The following is a 24,809-nucleotide window of genomic DNA, read 5'->3' on the forward strand; positions in this document are numbered from 1 at the left end:
GCCTGATTTAAAAATCTCTTGGCACACTGCAGTGGACAAAAATGAGTGGATTTTGCAGACACAATATTTGTGGATGAAGTTACTGAACTAACTAACTAACAAATGTCACCAGTGTTTACATTTTAAGGCATTAAACATCACATTTGACTCATGTTTTCTTTCTATATGTATATATATATATATTTTTTTTTCATCAATTTTCTGGTGTTTAAAGATTGCAACAGGTTTCAATATGAGATTTAGTACGTTACCTCAGACATGTTGTTGGCTGTCACCTACTTCAATGGTGAACCTCCACTAGAGGTTAGTGAATAGAATAGATGGTCGTAATGAGGCAAGAGCAGCTGCAAGCCCTTTTGATAGAATGAGGTCACTAGAGCGTGAGCTATCAGTGAGCCTGAATGGGGGTTGGTCAAGGGTGGGTCTCACTCAAAAGAACCGGCGACAAACTATTTTGTATTGAAGGAATGTGAGGCTGCAGGCACTCCTTCTGCTCTTTTTCAACGCATGCCTGTGTTCAAAATAAATCATTTTAATTGATCTCAGATTCCCCCTCTCACCATTTTGCTAAATGATAATTGAAACATTAATAGGATGTTAATAGGATGTGTGTCCTAGTAACCTTTTATATAAATCTTACCCTAATGGAGAATATTCTCCATGACCACCATGAATCAAGAGTAATTAAATATGCATGGAAAAACACTAGTTTGGGAATTTCCTGCATTGCAAATAAGGTTTGACTGAGTGGGATAATGGATTGATGCAGGAGACAAACGTGCTACATATATTTGTTAGAGAAAAAAAAAAAGGATTACTGCAGTATTGTGGCGCTGAGTCTGTTTTTCAGGTTAATGCTAATGAGACTGGGTTCTCTAATATGGATTTTAAAATGCATACTTTGCCCTTCAGTTGGAGGCAGGACTGTACCTTTGGTTCAGGCAAGTTTGTTATGGGGACCCAAGGGTCTAAACACTGCTGAAAGGGCATGAGTAATTCATATGAGTGAGGCAGGGCTAGAATAGTGGTTTTGCCCATGAGGAGAGACTTTAGCTGGAAGAAACAAGATCCTCCTTATAGACTAATGGATGTGTTAGCAAGTGTGCTTTCAGACCAGCTTTCATGTTGGCTCCACCAGGGGGTATAGAGGGAATGGCAAATTAATTATAGAAATGAAGCCAACCTCTTTTTCTTATCATAGAGGGCAGCTGTGTGGCATGTGTGTGTTTCCTCTTGCTTGTTTGCTTCGTTCAGTCGCTACAGTGGCAGAAAGTGTCCTGCTCTGTATCTAATCTCTGCTTCCCTTTATCAATCCATACCGCCTTACTCGTGAGAAAGACCTGCTGTCTGCAAGGGAGGTGAAGAGTGCAGCCTTTATTGAGTGAAAATTTCATATAAAGTGTTTCAGACTTGCTGAGAAAGAATCAAGCTTTGTCTTGCTTTTCAACTTATTTCATAGCTTTTACAACCTTCCACTCAAAGTCGACTAATAAATCAATATTTCAAGTGGGATCTAGTGTTTCAGTGACATCATACTGTTGGCTGTGAAAGCACATTACCCACCAGTGGAATGTGAGTCTCAATGACAGCCTTCGTGGTCCTGATCAGTGTCTACATTGTAGTTTTTTTGAGAGACATTCACAGTGTTAAATCTCCTAAAAGTGGCATGTTTGAACCACTGTTGCAGATGAAGGTCCGCTGTCTGAAAGAGACACTAGCACACACACTCGCCTCACTTTCTGAAAGATTCCCAAAGGTCTGCTTTGGAAATAATGGGAAAGAACAACAGTGAATGCATGGAATATTAATGAAGGGTTTAAGCCAGCCTCAGCAAAAACTCTTAATATCAAACAGATATCACATATCAAGCAGAAAGGACATGTGTTGATGTGTTATCATGCTGTTTTCAAGAACAACGTGCTGAAATTCACTGATACAAAATGTTAATGTATTGTGGAAAGACTGAATTGTCTCATAATAAAGAGCTTGTTGCATTCTCCACTCACCTCCTACACCGGCTTACTTATTACTGATATATTACTGCATGTTGAATATCACTGTCAAGGATGAACTGAAATTACAACAATTCCTGGCTGAGAAATAAGTTCACATGTCTCTGTTTTTTGTTTCAGTCTGAATATACAAGACTGTGAGAAAAGTGTTGCGCCACCACTCATTTGTTTGTATTTTGATTCCAAGGACACAGACTTCCTTTTAAATTTTTTAAGACATCTTGGGCAATAGTTTTCCAGGCTTTCCGAAAGAATTTGGTTTTTCTGTGAACACTGACCAGTTTGACATATGAATCATTTAAGCATAAAAAAGAAACCTAAATAGAAAAGATGAACCAGTGGTATGTCCACACATAACAGACTAACTAGCAAAGAGCCTATTTTAAACAGATTCTTAAGTCATTTGTTTCTAACAAAAACTATTGCAAAACCACAAAATTTCTTCTCATTTCTTTAGCTGAATCTATGAAAAATGCCAAAAATATCACAGTTTTACAAAAAGCTATTAGCTGAAAACTTGGCACATGTGGGCATGTCCAGTGTGTCCTTAAAGCAACTGAGGAAACAGGGCAAGTGGACGACAAAAGAAGAAGTAGCAGGGCTAAAAAGTATCTACAGCAGTATCTGAGAGAGTGACACAGGCCCTGAGAAATGCATCTGGCCCTTCAGTCGAGAAGGGCCAGATGGTCTGAGAAATGGTCTCAGTGGAAGTGTGGCTGTCAAGAAGCCGTTCTTAAGAAAGGGAAACAGGAGAACAGGGTACGGTACATGTACAGTGGAAGCTCTGTCATGGTTTCAGGCTGCTTTTCAGCCAGTGGTATTGGGGATCTTGTCAAAATTGATGGAATTCTGAACATAAAGAAGTACTGTCAAATTTGGATCCACCATGCAATACAACCTGGAAAGCTTCTGATTGACAGTGGCTTCATTTTTCAGCATGACAATGATCCTGAATACACTGCTGCCAATGCAGTGAATGTATACCTGGATAGAAAAACACACAATGGAACACTATCAGTCATGGACTGGCCTCAGAGCCTAGACCTAAACATTATTGAAGCGGTATGGTATAATCTTGACACAAAAGGGAATAAATCTATTCCCAAAGACTACCTAAAGAAATTATGAGAAAGCTCAGCAAAATAAAAAAAAAAGGGGAAGTGGCTCAACTTTTGTACAGTACTGTACTTATTTAGGCAGCACTGTGATGGATAAATTTCAGCTATCTAACTGCCTCTACACTAAATTTAATCCTAGTGATGACTTGAGAACTTCTTTCAGTACACAAAGACACAATGGTTGTTAAGAAGCAATGGAATCAAATTTCAGTTCAACCCGAAATTTCACCAGTGTCGAGTAAAAACAAGAAAACAAAGCAGAGAACATTTAATAGTTTAATTATAAGCTGCTGTATACATTCAGTGATTATTCCGATTTTCATGTTGCCAGAAGCCATGGGTGAGACCAGCAAAACATTCAGCTACAGAGATCTAGTTTGTTGTATGCAATTTGTCCATTTTCATTCATATTTTTCCACATTGTACATAGTTTACTGCAAAGCAACATAAAACCACATTGCTGATGTGCAACACGGTTCTTCCAAGACCTTAGTTCCCTCTCGCATGATTCCACCCAGTCTGTTGTGTGGTGCTCATATTAAGGGAGAGCCCTGTTTATGCCACTGTGGTCTCAACCTTAGCTTTGAGATCAGGAGAACACAGATGGTACAGGGTGACAGCAGTGCTGAGTAAAGCTAATCTGCACATCACAATGCCCTCATCTGAAGTTGAAAAAGTCTTTTTTTTTTCCACGTGATTGGGCCCTATAGGAAAGCCAACCTATTACACAGATAAAATAGGTGGAACCTCGTTACAGCCTGGAGAACACTGGAAGCTGTTCTTCCTCCTTTGATACTAAGATGAAGCAACATCCTGCAATCATTAAGGTTGTGTTTGCATCTTTTTTGGTTTCTTTTGCTATCTCACTCTAAGCTCATTGAACTGACACACTAATGTTGGTGCTGAAATCGCTTTTTTTTTTTGTCGTTGTTGTTTTATGTAATTTTTTTTGTCTTTTTACATTTTCTGGTAGCCCACACAGAAACTGGATGGCACAAGAACTGACCAATAAGAAACTCTTTACAACAAGGTAGACTGCAAGTCAACAGTTGCCAGGGATCACACAGTAAACAAAAAAAGAATCCAAGTTTTGAACATAAACGAAAAAAACCCCAAAACAAATCCGGTTCAATATAAAAGCAAAAGACAAATGAACGAAAAGCAAGTTAATTTCAAGTATAACTTACTCATAAAATAACTACACAGCATTAAATATTCTCATTATACATTTTAAATTATTTATAAAATATATTTTGGCATATATGTTTTTTTTTATTTTTGTGTTTGTGTAACAAACGCTACTGTAGCTTCAGTTGAACACCAATGTTTATTCATTTTTTTTCTCTTGAAACAAAACATTAAAGGGATTGTCACATAACAACAGGTTATTAAAAATGATAATAGTAAACCCTATACAGAGTTTCACATAGCAAGACATGAGTGACGATCCCTTCTATCCTAGCCCCATAGTCAAAAGTCAAAAAAAGTACAAGACCAAAGCACAAAGTTCTAATTTGTGCTCCACTGGCTACAATCAAGGTTGGGCACAGGAGATTTCAAAAGCAGAAAGTCTTTTTTTTTGTTTCATACAACGCAATTTGATCACAAGTATCTGTCTGTCCCACTTCCTGCAGTCAGAGCGGCTTGGCAGACAACGAGAGTTCAATCAGCTCAATCCGTGATAAAATATAAATACTGTAAGGACCTCACAGTCTGATGACACGAGGATGTCCTCAGGGATATGCAGAGAAAGTTTCTCTTATTTGTCAGGGAGAGGAAGAGATGAGCCCGGGAGGCCTCACCTTCCTTCTCCTGAATGCACTGAAAACTTCTGAAGGAGTAAATTGATGATATTTTTGGATGAATCCTGTGTGTATTTGTTTTTGTTTATTACAGTGACAGAACTCTATACAAAGGAACAAAGAGCGATTTTGGCAGCTAAAACAGACTGCAAAACCAAAGAAGGCAAATATCAGTTCGTGATACAAAAGTAGTTCAAAAGGCATAACTGTACGTATGAACTGGCACCTCAGGTGTCCAAACATGTGAAGTCCTGCTTTGGGTCGAGGGCTGGAGAGCTCCACTGGCCGTGTCCATGCAGTCAGCAGTAACCTGCCTGTCCACTCATTGCAGGCTGATAGAAAGAAAACTGAACAAAAAGCAAACAAGGAAAAAGTACTGCGACTACAACGAAGCCACATCCACTACCTGGGCCAGAGCACACAACTAGCTGCAGCATACGTCAGTTTATCTTCAGCCCAGGCTGGTTTTTGAATTTTGTATACTGCAAATGGGTGTGTCTCTCTACTGCCACAGCCAGATTTTCTTCTGTGTATACACAGCTATTGCGGGGTATATATATGTCAGTTTACACTGGATGTGTGTATACATGTTGGTGTGTGTCACAGAGAAGCTTGCTAAAGCACAATGTCCTTCAGGCGCTTGCTGCTGGGGGATTCCTTGTCTCGGCCATCGTGGAGAAGTGTGTTGATCTCCCTTACAGCCGGCTCACTGTCCTTCCCCTCCGGCTGCCGCAGCAGGCTATGGTTGGCGATTCGCTCTGCGTCACGGCATTTAAGCGTGTTGTAGGCAGATGACGGCTTGGACATTGGGCTCTTCAGGTGCACAGGGGAAGTGATGGGACTGGCCGCCTCCCGCCCATTGCCAGCTTCACGAACAGCCCCTCCATTGGCCTTGGGGCTACACACCTGAGACTCCTGAGTTCGCTTTCCCTTAATGTCTCCTCGTTCCACATCTTCAGACCCATCCTTTCCAAAGGTGGCAAAAGTCCTCTTTGTTGTGCCATCCTCATAGTGTGGCACGTCCACCGTGGTCGCCTCGATAGACAAAGCGATGACGTTACGAGCGTGCTCGGGTGACTTGGCGCGTGCTGGGACTGTAACGCGAGGCATCCAGCAGCGGTCAGAGTGGCCTAGGATCCGACACTCATCTTGGCAGTGAAAGCCCTCACTGGGATCTGTGGGGAAATAAAGAGACAACCTAATTGTTATATTTGTTCTTAAAGTTAATTGATTTTCGTCTTTATTCTGATAATCCCTTTAGGATTTAAGTATGTCAGAACTGTCTTGAAAAACAGAACAAATACATGAAAACTCAGTTTAAAAACACAAAGTTGAGCATTACTAAATGATTTTTTTGCAATCTACATGAGCTCAATATTACACTCCCTTTAACACTACTCCATGATAACTAGGGCTGGATGTTGGGGGCACGTCTAATATGCCAATTAAATTATGAATTGTTGAATCAAAAGTCCATTTGCAGCTGTTGTATAATTGAGTTTTCTGTAGCAACATTAGATGAAAGGCAGGTTTAAACATTGCAATCAGATATCTCACAAAGACACCAGACGAGTTGCGGTGCCGCTGCACGGTTCATATCTCTCTCCCTCTTTGTCTCTGTCATCTGGCGCCGGGTTATAAATATGTAATGATGTTTAACGCTGAAGTGAAAAAAAGATTTGTCTGAGTCTGTATAACTGCGTCTTCTGCATTTTGTTGTGTTGAGGGAAAAACATTTAAGAACATTTCTGCATCATTATAACAACAAAAGGAGCCGAAGTCTCTCAAACTCAAATGCTTTAATTCTTGTTTGTTCTTTAACAGTCCAAAGAGCAGTACTCAGAAATCTCATGTACACATAATTTTGTTTGTCCTCTGTCAATTTCATTTAGAAAATGTTCATGGTGTCACATTTCTAACTTTAGCAGCAGAACATTGATATTTTTTGGAAAATTTCAAACATTTTTCCTAAACCTCGATATGAAACCGAACCCCCCCACCTGCTTCTTAGGAAGGAACCTGCCACACACATGCACGGTGACATATTTCTTTTCTCCCCTACTGCTTGTTTTACTCTAAGCAAGAGCCATCCTACTTTTCAGAGGCCCAAGGTGACAAGAAGGGATCGTGAGAGGGATTGCGATCGACCCAAATGCATACACTTACATCTGGCAATCGCAGCTTGACAGATCACCTAATTAAAATCACTAATGATCTGTTTTTCTCTCTTCTTTTCTGTACTCATGAGAGGCACCTCTGCTAAGGCCCCCGGGATCGATATTTAAAGACTGGAGACAGGCTTTTCAGGAGCAGATATGCCAGAGTTGTCTCTCATAAAGTATAATCTGATGAGACTGACAGATATGACCGGTTACCATGTCATGGAATAACTGAATGAGTATGTTAGGGATATCATGAGCTGTCTTAAAATTGTGAAGGAATCATCGCCTATGGGCACCGAAATCGCAAGCCGTGAGTTACCAATGTCCATATGACAGAAGAGGATTTCTCTCATCATGTCTGTCTAATTGTGCACAGGCTGACATGCACTGACATGACATCTCTCAAATGAATGTGGATGACGAAATCCCGTTGTCTTTGTTAGAACCATCTCAACTATACTTCACAGTAACAATTTAAGTACACATAATTTAATAATATGTAAAATGCATTTTTGAATTATTATTACCCAATACTATCCAAATTATACTTAAAAGGCACAATGAGGCTGCTTTATTTAATTACCATACATTCAAGCTCATTTGATGAGGCCAAGAAGCAATAATGTGTGAAAACTGAATATTTCCCACTAGTTATAGTCCTGCATCTATGGAAATTACAATGAATGCTGATTGGTCCAAGAAACTGCAATGGCAGCAATCAGGGAGACAAAAGGCATTGAGTTGGGGGTTTTGTTTAAACATATCCAATCAGGATGTAATAATGCAATCACAACAGAAAGTTTTTTTTCCCCAGGTACCAAGAACATAATAGAGGATGATGAATAGAAAAATAAATAAACATAAAAAAGCATGATTAGCTTGTCTACTGCCACAGTGCTTTTAAATCCATTTCAAAGCCTTTTTAACCCCACGTGACTGCTTTACCTGTAACGGCACTTTAAAACGCATTTTTTAAAATATTTTTATTTTGATCGCTAAAAAATTTTAAAGAGGGGAAAATTAAAAGACGTATTAGGGCGTTTTTTTTTTAAACTCGAAGAGGCAATGTAAAGCATATTTAGAAAGATAATGGTTCACATGAGCATTTAGTGCTCTTATTACATGCATTCAAAAGTTGAGCTCTATATTTAGCAATCTGAAATCTCACCAAAATTCTTGTTTGGCATGTTTGACAAAGTAGATCTTTTGCTTCATTGATTAAAAATTTACAAGTATCTCGGTAATGAATTCAATTTCCTCTAAACACTTTGGCTTATTTCTATAGCCTAAAGCGCTTTCTAAGGTGTGAAAAGCCTTGAGGCACAAAGAAACATACACAAGTTGTATGCTCTCTGCTGAGCCGTGCGCACAAATGCAGTGAATGCCATTTCTTTCCTTTCCTTTAGGGGTCTATGAGCGAGCAACTGGGTTGTAAATGACATTGTTATGAAAGCCAAGTGCTATTAACACTCACACATCCTGCCTTTCCTCACAGCTTCATAAAACGCAGATGTTGCTCTAAAAGGCCCCAAAAACTGGAGGAGACAAAATTTAAATGAAAAAAGTGACAGGCCATCGACCTTTAACAAAACGTAATCTCCTCCCATTAAAAGATAAGAAAAAAAACAAGCTTGTGTATGGTAGGAGATGAATTAAAGGCTTTTACAGCACTGCTTAGATTTAGAAGTCAACAAGTACAGAATAGAAGACAGTAAAGGCCCTCCTGCTGTGAATGTGTATTCAAAGTTATCAGGAAAATAAGCTTGCCAATCAGCTCCAGGAACAGATTTAGAGTACAGTACAGAGAAGGATGTCATTGGGAGCATTTCCGATCCACAAAATTAATTACGGAGGGAGCTCCACCAGGAGGTACAGGCTGGGCTGCATCTTTGCGTGTGTGTGTCTGTTTTTTTTCATTTAAAATATTGTGCAATATAATGGTAATAAAGTACAAATCTAATCATGTATCAAGATCACAACACTACTATTATATCAAACATGCTGCACTCTAACGTTGACTCCAAGGCAGTAGAAAGGACTTTATATATAGAATTGAAAATATGAAATAAAAAAAAAACATGTGCAAAAGCTAAAGTCTCCTGGTAGTGCTCCATGTTTTTTCTGTTTGTAGTTATAGCACCAATTTGCATCAACACAGGGTGAAAAACCCACGTTTCCTTCCATTTCATCTTGCATCTGTTACCTGCCGGCAGCCGATTCCGTCCTGTCTATTTGACTCAATCAGATGAAGGTGTCTGAACTTCAGCTTACAGCAGACAGATCTTCAGTTTCAGCGAGGGAATCCCACATTCTGACAAGCTCATTGCTCAGTTTACCCTTGTGCACTGCGTATAATGATCCCTTCATGTTATGCAGCTGCAGGTGCTATTTGTTTGTTGCTAATGTAGCAAGAAAAGAAGAATCAGCAAAAGACTAAAATCCACTGACACAAAAGGGAAGGGATGCGTTCACCGAGCGAGACGCCTCCCTGTATAATTCCCTGAGCTTTCGCCAGCTATTCTGCGTCCTGTTTGGCTGTACGCACGGAGCCTGACTTGGAAAACGCAAACGCTTATCCCTCCAAAAGTAGCGCACACAGCCTCAAGGTAGAAAATGATGATGTAATCCTGTAAAATAAGCGTAAGCAGCGGCAAAACAGAGAATACCAGTTTGGAGGGCCAGAGACAGGTTGAGTAGATATGAACCAGATTCGGGTGACAAAATCATAATTCTGTATTTCTTAGTTTGACTACCACAAGACAACTGGGAATTGCAGTATGACACGATTCAGTCAGTTTGATTTTACAGGATGATAAACCCTAAAAAGAATTATGAACGGCAGTGCAGGAACAGCAGTACGGTATGATAAATCATCTTACTAAGAATGCCACTTGTGGCTTAAACTACTTTTTTTTGCACTTCCTCTATATGCTGATATTTTTGATGTAGCAGAAACAATGCATTTCAACTGATGGTCTTAAGAAAACAGATGCTACCCAACAGACATCCAGACAGTATCACAGCTTCCTGTGATGTAGCTGTTATGAGAGGAAATAATGTAGACTAATTTAAACCTCGCTATGCTTTACTTATGGCCTCCACAGACTTTACCAATTCCCTTTGATTTCTTTTGCTTGTTTTTCTGTTGTTACCTTAATGTCTTTGATATTAATCCCCATTAAATATTCAGTAACGACGCTACCAAATAGTCTGAAAAGATCAAACAGCACACAACAACACTGCCATTATGCTATGTGCCCCTTTTCATTTCTGGTTGAGAGTACAGGTGTAAAATCCAAAAATCGACTCATAAGTTATAAACATGATCCAAACCCTAAGGAGTCAAAATTTCTTGACGTGTGTGTGTTTTCATTTAAAGCTTTTCATTTGCAGCTAAAATGTCCACTTTTCTGGTCTCATCTTGGTATGCCACAGTATCTTTAACAATGAGAGGCCTGTTTTCTAATTGCTCTCCATATTAATTTTCCATCCTGGCAGTCACATGGCAAAGCATGATTAAATCTAAATTGTTACTACAGAGTCTTGATGGAGCCTGTAATGCAAAAGCTGATGAAAGTATCACAAGGGAGAGAAAAAAATACTGCACGAACAGAAAAGACGGTGCCTGTCTGTGGTTGGTTAGTGCTCAGAGTTCAAAATATGCTCAAGAACTAACAGGTTTGGTCCTCTCCGATCCTAACACAACAAATAGAGCTTAACATCTAGTCTGTCCTAACTACAGTAAAGGACAGTTCTACGGCCAGCTGAGGCTGAGGCTTGGCCAAGCAGCCTCCTACACTACTCACAAGGGAGAGTCCAAGCACTGCTGTCATCCCAGCCAGCCAATTCAGTCTGTGGGCCATAAATCAGCCTTGAGGCTTGGCTCCTGCGGGAGCAGCAAGATGGAGTGTGATGGTCTTGTTTTTACAAACAGTAGAGGGGCACCCTTACTGCGCCACGTAAGCCATCATTCTCTGCACAGCATCGAGTCCTCTCCTTCTCCCTACAGCATCTGGTTCAGTCACATCAAGCTATCCCCCCACCCCCCGAAACCGTCTAATTCATCCCTCACAGCTCCCTGCACAAGGCCATCCTTTATGCGTCCCCTCCTTTTGTCTTGCTCTTTCATCTAATCAGTTCTACTGTCTCATATACGTTGATGTAATTAAATGAATCCTTCACCCAAAAACCTTTCTCTAATTTCTGCCTATCTGTTCAGAATTCCTTCAGTTCTCCCGGTCAAATATTAATTGTCAAGAAAATTAGACACACTGTGTGGCCTTGTTAGTACTGTCTTATGACTGTTGAAGCCTGGGGTTCATAGGGCCGTCGTTCTATTTCTGAGCATTAGTAGCAGTCAATTTATCAAGAACACATTCACTGTCTAATACATCCCGCACTGCACTGAGTGTCTGACAGCTTGTCACTACTACCAGGCCTACTTATGTCTTCCCGAAAACCTGATGTAAGATGGCAAGTTAACTTCATTTTGAGCTTTCTTTTCTTTGGAAATGCTTGTCAATAATTGTTCTAAATGCTAGCAACAGTACGTGCCAAATTCTGCAAATTTTTACTTCCACTGTATGCTCACTTCCCTCGCTGCTGGCCCATCCAGCAAAGCTAGAGCTTTCTATAATGGGTCTGGGTATAAAGAATGAATTTCCAAAGTGGTGTTGACAAACAATGCACTAGTCTCTAAATTGGTACAAACGGCATCTGTTTAACAGCTGTGTAACAGCAGCGGGATGAAAAAAGTGATCGCTATGCTGTTTTATAAATCACTATGTCATCGCAGAACAGTGTTTTGTTCAAAAGCAGGACCACTAGCCAGTGGACTGCTTGATGTAGTGGAAACGATGTGAACTGGTTGTCATTATGACATACGTGGGTGTGCTGGTTTCCATGCCCTGGCAACAAATACTGTTTTGCTGAGAGAATTGTCTCACCTTATTGTGGCCTACTCCTACCATAGCTGGCTCCTAGAGGTTGCAGTGTCTCAGGAACTGTTTTAAAGGCTCTGAAAGTATTACCCTTGGCTCGGGTCATGACATAAAGAACATCTGAAGGGGCATGATTTACAGTGTTCAGGTCTCGTTTGAACAGATATCAGAATGTATGCCCTGGTTTTCATATATTATATGAGCCAGTGACCATTTAACTCTCTCAACAGGCACTCTGGACTAGATTTAACCCAGACAGAAGGGCATAAAGAGCTAAGCCTAGTTGTACACAGCTGTACTGTGTTAAAGAGGCAGTAAAAAGGTTCTTAAAACAGGATCCATCACCAGAACAATACACTTACATGTTCACATAATTCCATAAAAAGAAGGCCAGGATCGTGTCTGGCAGAAAAGTACCCCACTCTTCAGCCACATTGCCAATTCATACAACATATGATGACACTAAGTGGACACTAAAATTCTTATCATTATGATATCCATATCCCAAAATTATTCTGTTCAGGTTTTGCTGTTTTAATCCAACTGCCATCCTTAGGGCTAATTGGCATTATTGTTAAAGAACTATATAAATAAATAAATACAGCACTTGGACTTTAAAATTCCAGTTGCATTTCAGATACTGAAAGGTTACTGAAAGCAGATTGGATTTTAATTATATATTTCCCTAATTCTGTACAGTGAACAGACGATAAAAAAAAATTGTACTATACACGTGGTTCTTCTTCTGCGAGATAATGATGCCAACCATAACACTGTCATAGGAAAAAAGAAATCAGCTTAATAACTTTAAAGTAAATTGGATAATTTTGTGGACATATAACTTTCCCAAGGAAAAAAACAGAAAAACTAATCAGGGATATAATTTGGTGAGGAATTTCATCAGAGAAATTTCATCTCTGGATTAGAAGTGTTTTAAATGGATGATTATTTTAAAATATATAAAAATGCAATTAAAGTCGAAATTAATCTTAAACTTGGGCTCATCTCATTCACATAATTTGATGTATTTCCAATTGAAAAAGCATTTGGTGGCAGGGGGAGCTCATGCATGAAGGAATCTTTCAAAGGTGCCAGCAACAAAACTGCAGTTTTCCTAATTGGAAAAGCACTGTAAAGCATTTAAAAAGCTTCGCTTTATTATTACCATATTTTTCTATTACCAAGAGAAATTGTAAGAATTGTTAGTATGTACTATTCTCAGTTCTCTTGGAAAAAGCAGACAGCATAATTCAAAATTACAATATTTGTGTTTGTTTTTTTTAACCTACAAACAAGAAGCAACACAATCCCAATGAGTGATTAAAAGATCTCTTTGTAAAGCGACTGCATCGGCCAGTGTATGCATTTAAATAGAGTGTTTTACCATGACGTGATGCACTTTGCAAAAATCGCACGGCGAATTTTGGCCTTGTAAAGTCTGAGCAGCTAAATTGCCCTTCTAATGACGAGCTTCAAATTAACCTGTACTCAGGCGCTGAATGCCCCCAACAACAATATAATACGCCCCTCAAACTCAGCACAGCAGGCTGCCGGCGTCCCTGTTGCAAACTGCCCACTCCACAATGCCAGCCAGCCAGACCGCCTGCCTGCCTGCCTCTGTCTGCTTGGCTCGTTTCCCCTACAATGCATCTGCAGAGGACATCTTTAAATACACTGGAACAAATGCAGCATTTCTGTGTTTAAGCTTGACCGAGCTAGCGAGCTAATTTGCTCCTAAACCCTTGAGTCTGGGAGAAGCAAAGGGGCACACTCTTAAATTACATCAATGAATGGGGTTGGAGCATAGATGAAAGCTACTGTACGTGGTGAGTGGGGATGGAGAGGAGAAAGAGAGCTGGAGAGTTGGCTTAAGGATAGAAGCACTATGGACTATTATTATATTTTGTCCAATCTGTAAGGTAAAAACAGATGTCACGGCGATCTATGGCTGACAATTAAATATTCCTTCAAGGAAACCGAACTATAAGTCTAATAAAAAAGTAATGGTTCCACGTAAGAGAAAAGATAAAGCGCTAATGTCAAGGTAATAGTACACTGCAAAACAGAAAACATTGCTTTGTGTGCTATGGGGCTTTTAGTGAATAGGAAGTCCAATTCATTTCTTTTTTCACAAATATCAAGGATTCTAACTCTATTTTTATTTATTTATTATTGTTATTATTTTTGGTGCAAACATTTCTCACAGTGAGAAAAGATTACTTTTTCACCTCTTAAGTGTTATTTCTTTTAGCCATCTGAAATGCCCACTATCCTTCAACACTTGTCAATGTATCCAAACAACTGGGGATGGCACACCGTGCAGAAAACCAATATCTTGGATTTCCTCTCCCTCTGTGAGCTTCTGCTTTGCCTCAAAAGACTGGCCTTACATAATTAATATAAAGTGAACTTGACTGAATGTGAAGCCACATTATGCTAGCCAGGACTGTTTTATATTCCATTTTATCTTGTCATAGAAGTACCAGCATGATTCTTGCTCTCTCATGTTCTTGTGTTTTCAAATTTTTCCTTCCTTTAAAAAAAAAAGGAAGAAAGAAAAAAACACATTTTGCAAAATAGGACAGTATGTAGTGTTATGGGAAGGTTATTAATACAGTAAGAGGAGGTGGGTCACCACGGAGAAAAGCGGGTCACGGCTTGGGAAAAAAAAACAAATAAAAAAAATAATTACACAATTTTCTCCACCTGGATAGTCAACATCACTTAGCAGCAAATAAAAGAAATAAGAAAAACACAGCAAGGTCTCCACTGCGTAGAGATGCATTAGATTTCCACCTACTGGGTAGAGGAAACGCACGAAGGAGGCCTTCTAACACTTTCTAATGCACTTCCATTTCTCTGTCACAAAGGCCAATCTGTTTGGCATCTGGGAGGCATTCTGATTCTCTCCCAGGTTCTCCATTATCCACCACAGTGAGCTTTGCACCATGATACCACTTAATATAAGACAGTCAGAACCAATGTCTGTAGCATTAGCCACCCACCCAGTCCTACACTGTATAGAGGAGTGACACTGGTGAGGCAGTCCACGAGGAAAGCTACAGCTTGTATCTAAGACACAGATTGAAATGGAGGTGGAAGACTGGCCTGAAGAAAAGAGAAAGAACTAATAAGCACATCTTTTCTGATTTAAGGAACATGACTATAGCATACATAAGGATGATAGCAGGGGCCTGACACAGTGCTAGTAATTGGATTTCTCAGCCCCTGTGCCCACTCATGATAACATGCTGAGCTGTGACATGAAAAGTCCTTATGTGTGGCAAGAGAGCAAGGTGCAGCAGAGTGGAAGTGACAGGTGTCAAAGATCCAATTCCCCTGCTCCTCTCCATCTTTGAGTTCCTTTTCTCTAGAGTCAGCTGAGGAACAACTTGCCCTGTCGTAAAGCCAAACACCAAGCTTGACATTCAGTTGCAAATCCAAGGTAGTTAAACCTATGTAAAGTGGAACAGAGGGGAAGGAGGGGGAGGAAGGGTGGTGTTAGTGGGGGGTCTCTAAGCACTGTGGGTATAAGAGGTCATGGCCTGATTGCTTGCTTTATTTATTTTCTGATGCTGATGTGAGCTGAATACAGACGAGCACTGGATTTCGAAGATGAGCTGGAGAACACACAAAGGAGCCTGAGACCCCCCGCTGCATCTCGGGGGGTCGTGCAGTATACGGCCGCGGTCCCCTCGCTGTCCTCTCCGTGCATTCGGAGCTCATCCTTAACGAGGACAGCACGAGAAGAGGCACATCATTAAAAAAAGCCATTCTGGGACATTCCTGTCTGCCATTAAACGTAACAACCGACCTCTCTCATTACCTTTTATCCTCCCCTTTAAAGAGGTGGGGTACAGAGTGGTATAAAAACTCAAATTTGGCTGCCAAGATGCAGCCACTGAGCGAATTCTCTCTCTCATTCAATTATACATAAAAGGAACAACATAAAAAAACCTCCTGGAATTTATCACAAGCATTTTTCTTTGTATTATAAACCCTATCTCTGAAACTAAGCAGATTAATGTTAACAGTTACTCCATATTTACATGTTTCGCGCAAACCTGATTTTACATAATATACTAATGTGAAATGATAATTAGGTTAATGCCCAGAAAGATATGTGGTAGCCTTAAGGAAATATCTTATTAGCGGCACAATACAAAAATAGAGGGTCTTTGTGAATGTTTTTTTAATGCTGATAAATTTACTTAATTTGATTATCCACCACCGCCAGCTACACCACAATGGAGAAACACCGCTCTGAGTCAGTTCAGTTCTTGACCTTTCTCACCAGTGAACTAAGTCCAAGCAGAGTGAATCCAGGGTGTGCATGCCAGAGTAACTCAGATTAAATTCAATGTGATGTTCAGGTTATGTGCTCTAAAATTTGATCCTCACTCAGCGCAGAAGCCCCCTTTAAGATAAGCAGCAATATATGCTTTTTTAATCTGAATGACTAAAATTACTAAGGTGCGTGTTAATTCACTGAGTCAGAAATAAACAGAGCACAGAGGATTATGAAGACGTGTCGAAAGACAAAATGCCTGCAAGGCATTGTGGAACCTGGTGGCCAAGAAGGGGCTGGGGGATGCTATCTGCATCCACACATATCTCAGCAGCTTCCCCCTCTCCATTACTCTGATCTCCCTCTTTCATCAATAGTTTATATTCTGGGCTACTAGCAGCCGCACAGTACCTACCACTGTTGAGGCTGACTCCAAATGTTCAATTACAACACACTGAGCTCATCTCTGCAAGGTCATCTCGGGGACAGAGAGGGGAACACTGACACTAATTGGTAAATGAAAGATAGTAATGATAGTGCTGGTTTTCTATGACTTCCCTTTAACCTCTGCTTAACTACTTTTAGAGTACAAATCCAGTGCGCACAATCTTCCGTGTTGTTTTCCAGTATATGCAAAGTCTTGAGAAGAGAAATCCTGCATTTCTAAAAGTAAAATGTTACAGAATAAATCATTCTCGCTGAATATACATGAGGAGAGCAAACTATGGAAATATTATGGCACTCTGCCTGAGGTAGTAACCTTTTGTTGCCACGACCGAGAAGGACGACATAACTTTACATATTACCGCTACATATTCCATCTGAGCTATAATGTTGTCAGGAGAAAGAAGGTGATGAGAACTAAGATAAAAATCAGGATGGAGAAGACAAAGGCATCGGGGGTAGACAGTGAAATGAAAGAAAAGTAAAACAGATGAAATCTCAAATGGATTAAGGAGGATGGAAGTGCAGTGTTTTTTTTCCCACAGAAAGGAAGTAATAGGGGTTAAAAAAAGAAATGCACATCGCTGCAGCACAGGAGACCCCCCCCTCTCTCTCTTCCTCCCTTACCCCAGCTGCAGTGATAAATGTCTCTTTGTATTCTGGACAGAAAACTGCGGGCTACAATGTACTTGTCAAAAGACAGCTGATTTTCCCCTTAAACAGAGCAGAATATATTCTTAATCTTTCCTTTCACACAGGGAGACGATAAAAGAAAGGCCTCGTGCCAAGACACTTAAAGCCCAGAAAATCTCCCTCCATTCACTACACGTTTGTGTGGCGCGCAGTTATGAATGTGTTCCTGTGTGTACAATATACGTGTTTGCAGCAGCAGGTGTAGATATAGCATGTGCAACTGCATGCTATTTGTACTTTTCCTAAATTTCTCAGCATCCTTAATCCCCGCAGTGAAGCCATAGTTCCACTATGAGGACTCCTAAATGGAAGTCAGTGCTACAGGTAATGGAGCTGATTATAGCTATCTGGGCTATGGGCCAGCTGCCAGACTCTGCCCTGCCTGGAGGGAGCACAGGCCGCCTGGTGTCTGATATCCTGGGATCCCTGTAATACAAGCCTTGCTTTGGCAGTCACTCTGTGACTATCCTGCCCACTTCCAGCCACACATCAAGGCTCCTTTGAGTTTGTCTATGTGTATAGTATGTCCTCATCAGGCTGTTTACTCAACAAAGTATCAGACTGGAGTCATACAATTTCAGCAGCAAAGCTGTGGTAAGTCATGCTTTTAAAGGACTTTTGTGGGCTCATGATAGGACCTCATGTTGTCAACAGAGGATCAGGCTCTGCTGCAGAATTATAGTATCAGCTGTTTTCTAAACAAAGTGTAGAATGCTTCCGGTGGCGAAATTACTCAAACAAACTGCATTCCCGACAAAACACACAACAATGGCTAATGAGCTGGGAATGCATCCCCCCAACATAAACCTTTCAGCTGACCAGCACCCAGTAGGGTTAACACAGTAATCCGTCGCCCTTATTTCCACTAAATTTCACAATAAGGATATTTACTGCAGTGCTGAGCATCAAGTGTTAAAAAATGGTATGCTAGTCCTATTAATTTATCATTGCAAGTGAGACAGCACGGTGCAACAGGTCCTTAAATTTAAGTAAATTAAAAAAAACATCAATGATCACAACAAAAAACTAAAAAGTCCCTTAAGTATAAAACATAGTCTTTCATACTGTAAGCGTTATAAAAGGCAGTCCACTTCTATTTTATGACATAACAGTGCCATGATTAAGACTTGGTTAATCAAAAATGTGACTTGTGACAAATGCCTTGGTATTTCTTTGTGATGCACTTTGTGATCTTTGCCTTGAGTCATCAAATCCCTGGGGGGCACTTTGTCATAATGTCTTTACGTCTACCACAACAATCACTTGGAAAAGTTTTTTAAAAATGGCCTCTTCGTTAAATATTAATATTAACAGCTCTACTCTCTACAGATTTTGCTGTTCTAAAGTAAAATCACTTATTTTCATAACATCTCGAGAGCTTTGTCAGCGGTCAGTTGTTGAAATGTCACCGCCGCCCTTGTGAAGAAGTGACTATAACTTTTACTTTGCAGGTAACTCTTTACAAAAACACGCAACAACCATGGAAATGGGAAACTGAGTACATTTAAAGGAGATGTAAATGAGTGCATTTCAAGGAGAAATTACATTTTGCATTTGCTGCGTTATACTGTGGCGGGGGTTGTGGGTGAAACGTGCAAAGAGGGCTCTTTGTTTTGCTGAGTTGACTTTACATGAAAATAAGGTGAGATAGTGATCACCCAACCCCTTGGGAGAAAATCACAAAAACGTGTCAAAATAAAGATACAACAATAAGCTAAAACATCCCAAAAAAAACAAACCCTCCAAAGCACTCTATTTTTATGTAAAAATTAAATGCCTTTATTCTCAAGGCCTTACAGGGTTTTTTTTATTTTAGCTTATGTGCCCATTACAAAGAGCACCACAAATGGAAGCTTTTTAAATCCAGGAAGGATTCGATTCTTATTGAAGATACTGAAAAAGATATATGAAAAAATGAAATGTTATCTTCATTTTTAATATTATTATTACATAGTAGAAACAACAAAAAGTGAAGTAATGAGCAGAGTGTTGATGTCACCCTCCAGAAAGATCGAAGGTGTAAAATGTTTTAATTCTAGTTATATAATTATAAAATGATTAATCATATTTAATAACATCAAATCCATCAATTGGCAATGGATTTTTTGCAATTATATTTCATTTTAGCACAAATGAGGCTGCAGTCGTTTAGTCATACAGCCCCCTGTTTTAACACAGTGTTTAAAGCGGCTTGCAGTGCAGGAGAGGTTATGGCATGTGAATTATAAAGACAATATTGCGGCTGTAAAAATGGCCGCTGCCTCGGTTCCTCAAACAAGGACCAGAATCAGTCAGAGCCACAAAAGAGCAGGTAGACTGGAGACACACCATAGCTCTGCATCTTGCAATTCACTCTATTTCCCCCAAACTTCTAGTATTTCACTCTTGTGCCATCTCTTTATCTTTCTCCCTCCTTTCCCTCTCTCTCGTTCCCATTCTTTCCCTGATTAACCTTTAAAGACACACACTTGCAGCCTCACACACACTCAATACACTGTGTACACACTCTCGAACAGGTTTAAAATTCAGGTACTCTCTCCTCTCTCTTTATTACACACTCGGCCCCCATCAACTTCTGCACATTACCTGTTCTTAATCTCCCTCCCTCTGTCTGGGATCATCCTGATCCCCCTGTTTTCCCATCTGCTGTCGATTGGGGCCCAGCTTTGCTAGGTGTTCAACAAACAACGGTGATTCACTTGGTTTCTGCGGAGATTATTAACACACCTAGCATGCCACAGCATCATGAATAAGCAATGGAGATCCGGAGCCCTATTTTCTCTCTGCCTCTGTGTTTCCTCCCTCTCTCACCCCCCTCTCTCTCTGTCTCTCTCTCTTGCCCTGCCGCGTTGTGAACTGAATGCCAGGATTGTCTAGAAAATGAGCTGTCAGTGGAGGGCCTGCAATGAGATACATCAGGCTCATTGTGAGCCCAAGAAAATAATGAACTATTCCCATTTCTCTCTCTGATATGTTCAATACGCTATCCATGACAAGTGCAAAGAGATAAGCAGTCCCCTCTTGAGCTGATTAAATACACTGGGTATATTCAGGAGAGCTTTGGCAGAGTGTAGGTTCAGGGGATGCCATTATAGTATTATAACATTACTATATGTTTGCAGTTGATGGTGGAAATTAAGATCCTTTGCATGCCCTTTTTGTTTGTGTCTGCAGTAGCTGAGAAAGAGCAGCTAGAGGTAATTTTGCTCCACGTTTTCTTAACTTCCTCTTTGGGTGTCTTCGTTGTTTTTATATAAATTGTTGGATTGGTTTAGGCCTCAGGATTTAATAAGAGCAGTGTTTTCTGTACAGAAGGAGTCTCTTCTTCACAGTGTGATACAGAAAGAAAAGAAAATCCTCCGACCTTTTTTTTAACCACACGCAAAAATTAGTCAGCTGTTTTACATTATTAGGTGTAATTTCAATGTGACAGAGCCAAGACTTCACAGACACCGAATTTTATTCAGCGACGTAAACAAGAAAAAAAAAAAAATAGAACGAAATTTAAGCCCAGATGGACACAGCATGAAATTACATTTTATTTCTATCTTTTTTCTTTAATTCTCCACAGCTCGGAGGCAAAAATCTACATGCAGGTTGTTCATTACAGAGTTCACTACACCTGCTTGCAAGCATTCTCTGGTGTGCTTGAGCATGCAGTGTGTTTGCACTCTATCTTCCTTAATGCTTGTAATGCTCTGAGCTCTTTGTCACTGTCAGCCATTTTACCTCCACTGGTTCCACATTAGATTAGACAAATCCAAATCAAAATGGATGGTCCCAGTATAGAGTTTATATGTTAATCTGATCGTAAAGTATCATAGCGCAACACGTGTCATTGCCAGCCTGAATCACAACAAGGATTTTGATGCTTAATTCAATCAAATGTTGTTTGAGAATCAGTCAAATCCTCCAGCACGTACACAGTTACCTTGGAGTGAGAGAAAGGGAAAAAAAAAAATCATTCCCACCTGTCACAGAGATTGTTTCTTCTTTTCCTCTTTTTATTTTCTCTCGCTAAGACTGCTTACTAGACTCTCAGCTCATCTCTCAATCTCTGTCTCCCTCACACACAGACTCTGGCTCGCTCTCCCCTTCTCGTGTTGTCAGCACAGCCCTGTTCCTGTTGCCTTCCTGATTCTGACACCTGTCAGCATTTTCGTTAGTAGATCAGAGAACTGCAAACTAGAAATGTTCCCGTGGTGAATTTAGGGCAAGTTTGCAGCAGGAACATGTGAGATGCCTTTACTCTTTCTTTAATTCAACAGGGAAAGGGAACTGCTTGACTGGCACAAAGTTGGGAGATGTGGGTTGGAGATGTTTGCAGTCAGTAGATGGAAACAGAAGAGAAAATAAGATGGAGAGACATATGGAGGGAGAGAGAAAAAGCGAAAGAAAAAGTGTGTGTGTGGGGGGGGAGCTGAAATCAATTAGGAACAGTGAAACCCTGTGGATCTGCTGATGGAAGAAGGGAATATGGAGAATTTTGCAGCCCACGGAGGGGGCTTCCATTCCTGGGTTCCAGCTTCAGGCACACACCCACAGGGAGCTAACAGATAGATGAGAGATATTCTCTGGAGGTGGAGGCCAAGGAATATGTCAGAAATAAAAGAGGCCTGTTCCCTGCTCTGGCTAATTGAGCAGTCTTAGATCCCTTTGAGTCTAATAAGCCAAGAGAAAGTGATTTTATTTGAAGAACACTTACACGTTGACCTGGATACAATTCCAAAACTGAGATCACAAAAATCTAAAGGCACAGATCGGACACTAAAATGACATCATGCCCCCACCATTCCCTCCCGCAGAGATAACTCGAGCGATTTAACAATACATGAATCTTAATCCTTGAAATCCATGGCTCATCCATATCCATGTGGATTAAAATGTGAGCTATGACAATCAAAGGATGTCAAAAAAATAGATTAAGCCCCCTTTGTCACAGCTCCTTTAGAGTCGTCTCCTTTGCTTCTCCCTTGACGCTAATAGTTCTACAGAGCTAAAGCTAGCATGTCGCACATTTCAACCAAATCCCCCCAACTTCACAGACATGCCTATAAAGATAACGAAGAATTCATTTTATATAGCTGCTCTTCTCAATTTATAGTTGCAGCGATATCATTCATCAGCCATTACATGTTAAAGATATCTCTTCCTTTATAGATTTTAAGAGATTTAATGTAATTTGTTCTTCAGATACTTCCTTAATCTAATCCACTGGGTGAGGATAGTTAAGGTCAGGTTTTCAAAAGAGTACATACACAAGTCTTTTTAGATTCTTGGCAGGGATTCAGCAAATTCACTCAGATTTAAGTCGAAAGTCTCTTCACAAGCACTTCGCTCAAAGTTACCTTGGTATTGGCTCGTGCGGGAACAATGAATAATGTTGTTGAAAAGGCATTACTGACAAAAAAAGCATACAACAGATGGACAAAAGCCAAATATGAAACTCCTAAATTGCTTTAGGTGGGAAAAATGCCCGCGCTGATATGGTGCCGGGCTAGTTAGCAGCTGAATCTCATCACACGAATGGATTCCCGCATGAAAGTCAACAAGATGACATGGATGCAGGGTCGTTGTGTAAAGGTAACAGATTGTCTCCTGGGCAAACAACATCTTTACATGACACTGGGAATAGTAAACATTTGCACTGTAAAAGCCCGAGAGTTTAACCCTACCTCCCTTCCCGTTTCGGCTTCCTTTTGTTCTCAGCGCTTATCAACACAAGAAAACAGAACAATAAAAAACACACAAAAAACAAGCTTCTTCTCTCCTCGGCTTGTGCGTGTTGTTGTCCTTTGGCAATTGTAGTCTCTCAACTTGTTTTCTGCTTTCGCTGGCAGGAGAGGTGCACTATACAACACGGTTACTCCCAGAAGACATCTAAACAGCGGGGTGTTTAGTGAAAATGCCTATTTGTTTTCTGAAAATTCCCTCCACTCACTCACCAGAGCTGGCAGATAGTGTCCATTTTTGTCAATTAAAACAGATGAGCTCAACTACTTCTATATTGTATAAACCTTTCTGCCTTTGTACTCAAGACACTTTAAGCAGAAGGGGGGGGGGAGCGTGAAAATGAAAAAGCTGGCCTTCTCCTGAGAAACAACAACAACAAAAAAGAAGAAGATATTGTCAAATCCTGATACGCCAGGAGAGACAGGACTATGCATCATGGCGAACCAGCCCATAATGTCATCCTACCATGCCCTTTACCCGTGTAATTAGACCGTTGAGATTGCAATAGAAAGATGATTTCATTTGGAATGTCATTACATTTCCGCATGTGATCTTTGCCCAATTTATTTAATAGTTATAACCGCCCTCTCATTACTTTGTGGTGTGACCACTGCTGCAGAATGACGACCAAAAGCAATGAGAAAATAGATTCCACTGAGGTACTTTGTTGTCGCTAAAGAAAAATCAGAGGCCAAACGTGAGTCTGGAGCTAAGAGCGATTAAAATAATAATAAAATAAAGAAATAAATAAAGCAACCAAACCATCAAATTGTAATTCCAAACAGCAACCTCATTATCATCTATTTGTTCTGGTCAAAGGAAAGGACAGACACTGTGAAATAGCCTGTTGTTCTGTTTACCGGCTATGTGGTGCTGCATTACAAATTCAGGAGGCATGTATCCATTTTGCTGAAACAGATACAATCATTGGTGGTGTTAATGAAAAAAGATCTGCCTCAGAGAGCTCTCCTCACTTGTAATATTCTTCATGTATATTACTTCTAATTGTCTCCAATAATGAGATCCCACAACTAGAAGACCCGTCAGCAAGCATCTTTTAGAGACCCACGAATTTTTTGCAGGTTCTGAAGTAATTACAGCTGACAACCAATAGTCAGCAGATTCGCTTTTCACTGTTCATTATCGTCTGATGCCACCAGGGTAACACCCAGCACAAGCTGATTCTCTGGTCATCATACTTCCTGACCCTATGTATTTCTCGGCTAAGTCATTACAAGGTGTGAACTACCAGCCAGGAAGGCATATCCACGTGCACGGCTCCATTCTTGAACAACGTAAAATGTGGGCTGACTAATGTTATTATTACCCAGTCGAACAATATCAACAGTGAAACTCGTTAGTTAGATATGCCAGGAACCAGACAGGAACGAGCCTACAGATATCCATTGCAGCTTTTTCAACCACACCCACACACTTCACAGTCCGCTGACAAAAATAGACAGAATAGATAAATAATTTATTTTAAAAAATCACATAATCTTCATTTCTTTACGCTTTTTTTTATAAAGTCGTATTCCTTTTCGTTATCTCTTGCTCATTAAAATTTTTTCACTATATGAAGCTACGGAAGAAGAAAGTAGAGTAGTGAGAAAGTAG

At 40.2% G+C, this 24,809-nt stretch overlaps 1 protein-coding gene across 8 annotated transcripts in view; it reads right to left on the minus strand.

Annotated features, from left to right (window-relative positions):
- Nucleotides 1-3,392: 3,392 nt before the first annotated feature.
- pcdh19 (protocadherin 19) overlaps nt 3,393-24,809 on the minus strand; it is a 52,292-nt gene continuing 30,875 nt past the window's right edge. For all 8 annotated transcript variants that reach the window (XM_019364484.2, XM_025910789.1, XM_019364485.2 and 5 more), the window contains exon 5: nt 3,393-6,107. In XM_019364484.2, coding sequence (XP_019220029.1) covers nt 5,548-6,107 — 560 coding nt within the window. In that variant the 3' untranslated portion in view covers nt 3,393-5,547. The remainder of the gene's footprint in view (nt 6,108-24,809) is intronic.

The sequence above is a fragment of the Oreochromis niloticus genome, linkage group LG2 (genome assembly GCF_001858045.2).
Source record: "Oreochromis niloticus isolate F11D_XX linkage group LG2, O_niloticus_UMD_NMBU, whole genome shotgun sequence".
NCBI classification, from domain to species: domain Eukaryota; kingdom Metazoa; phylum Chordata; class Actinopteri; order Cichliformes; family Cichlidae; genus Oreochromis; species Oreochromis niloticus.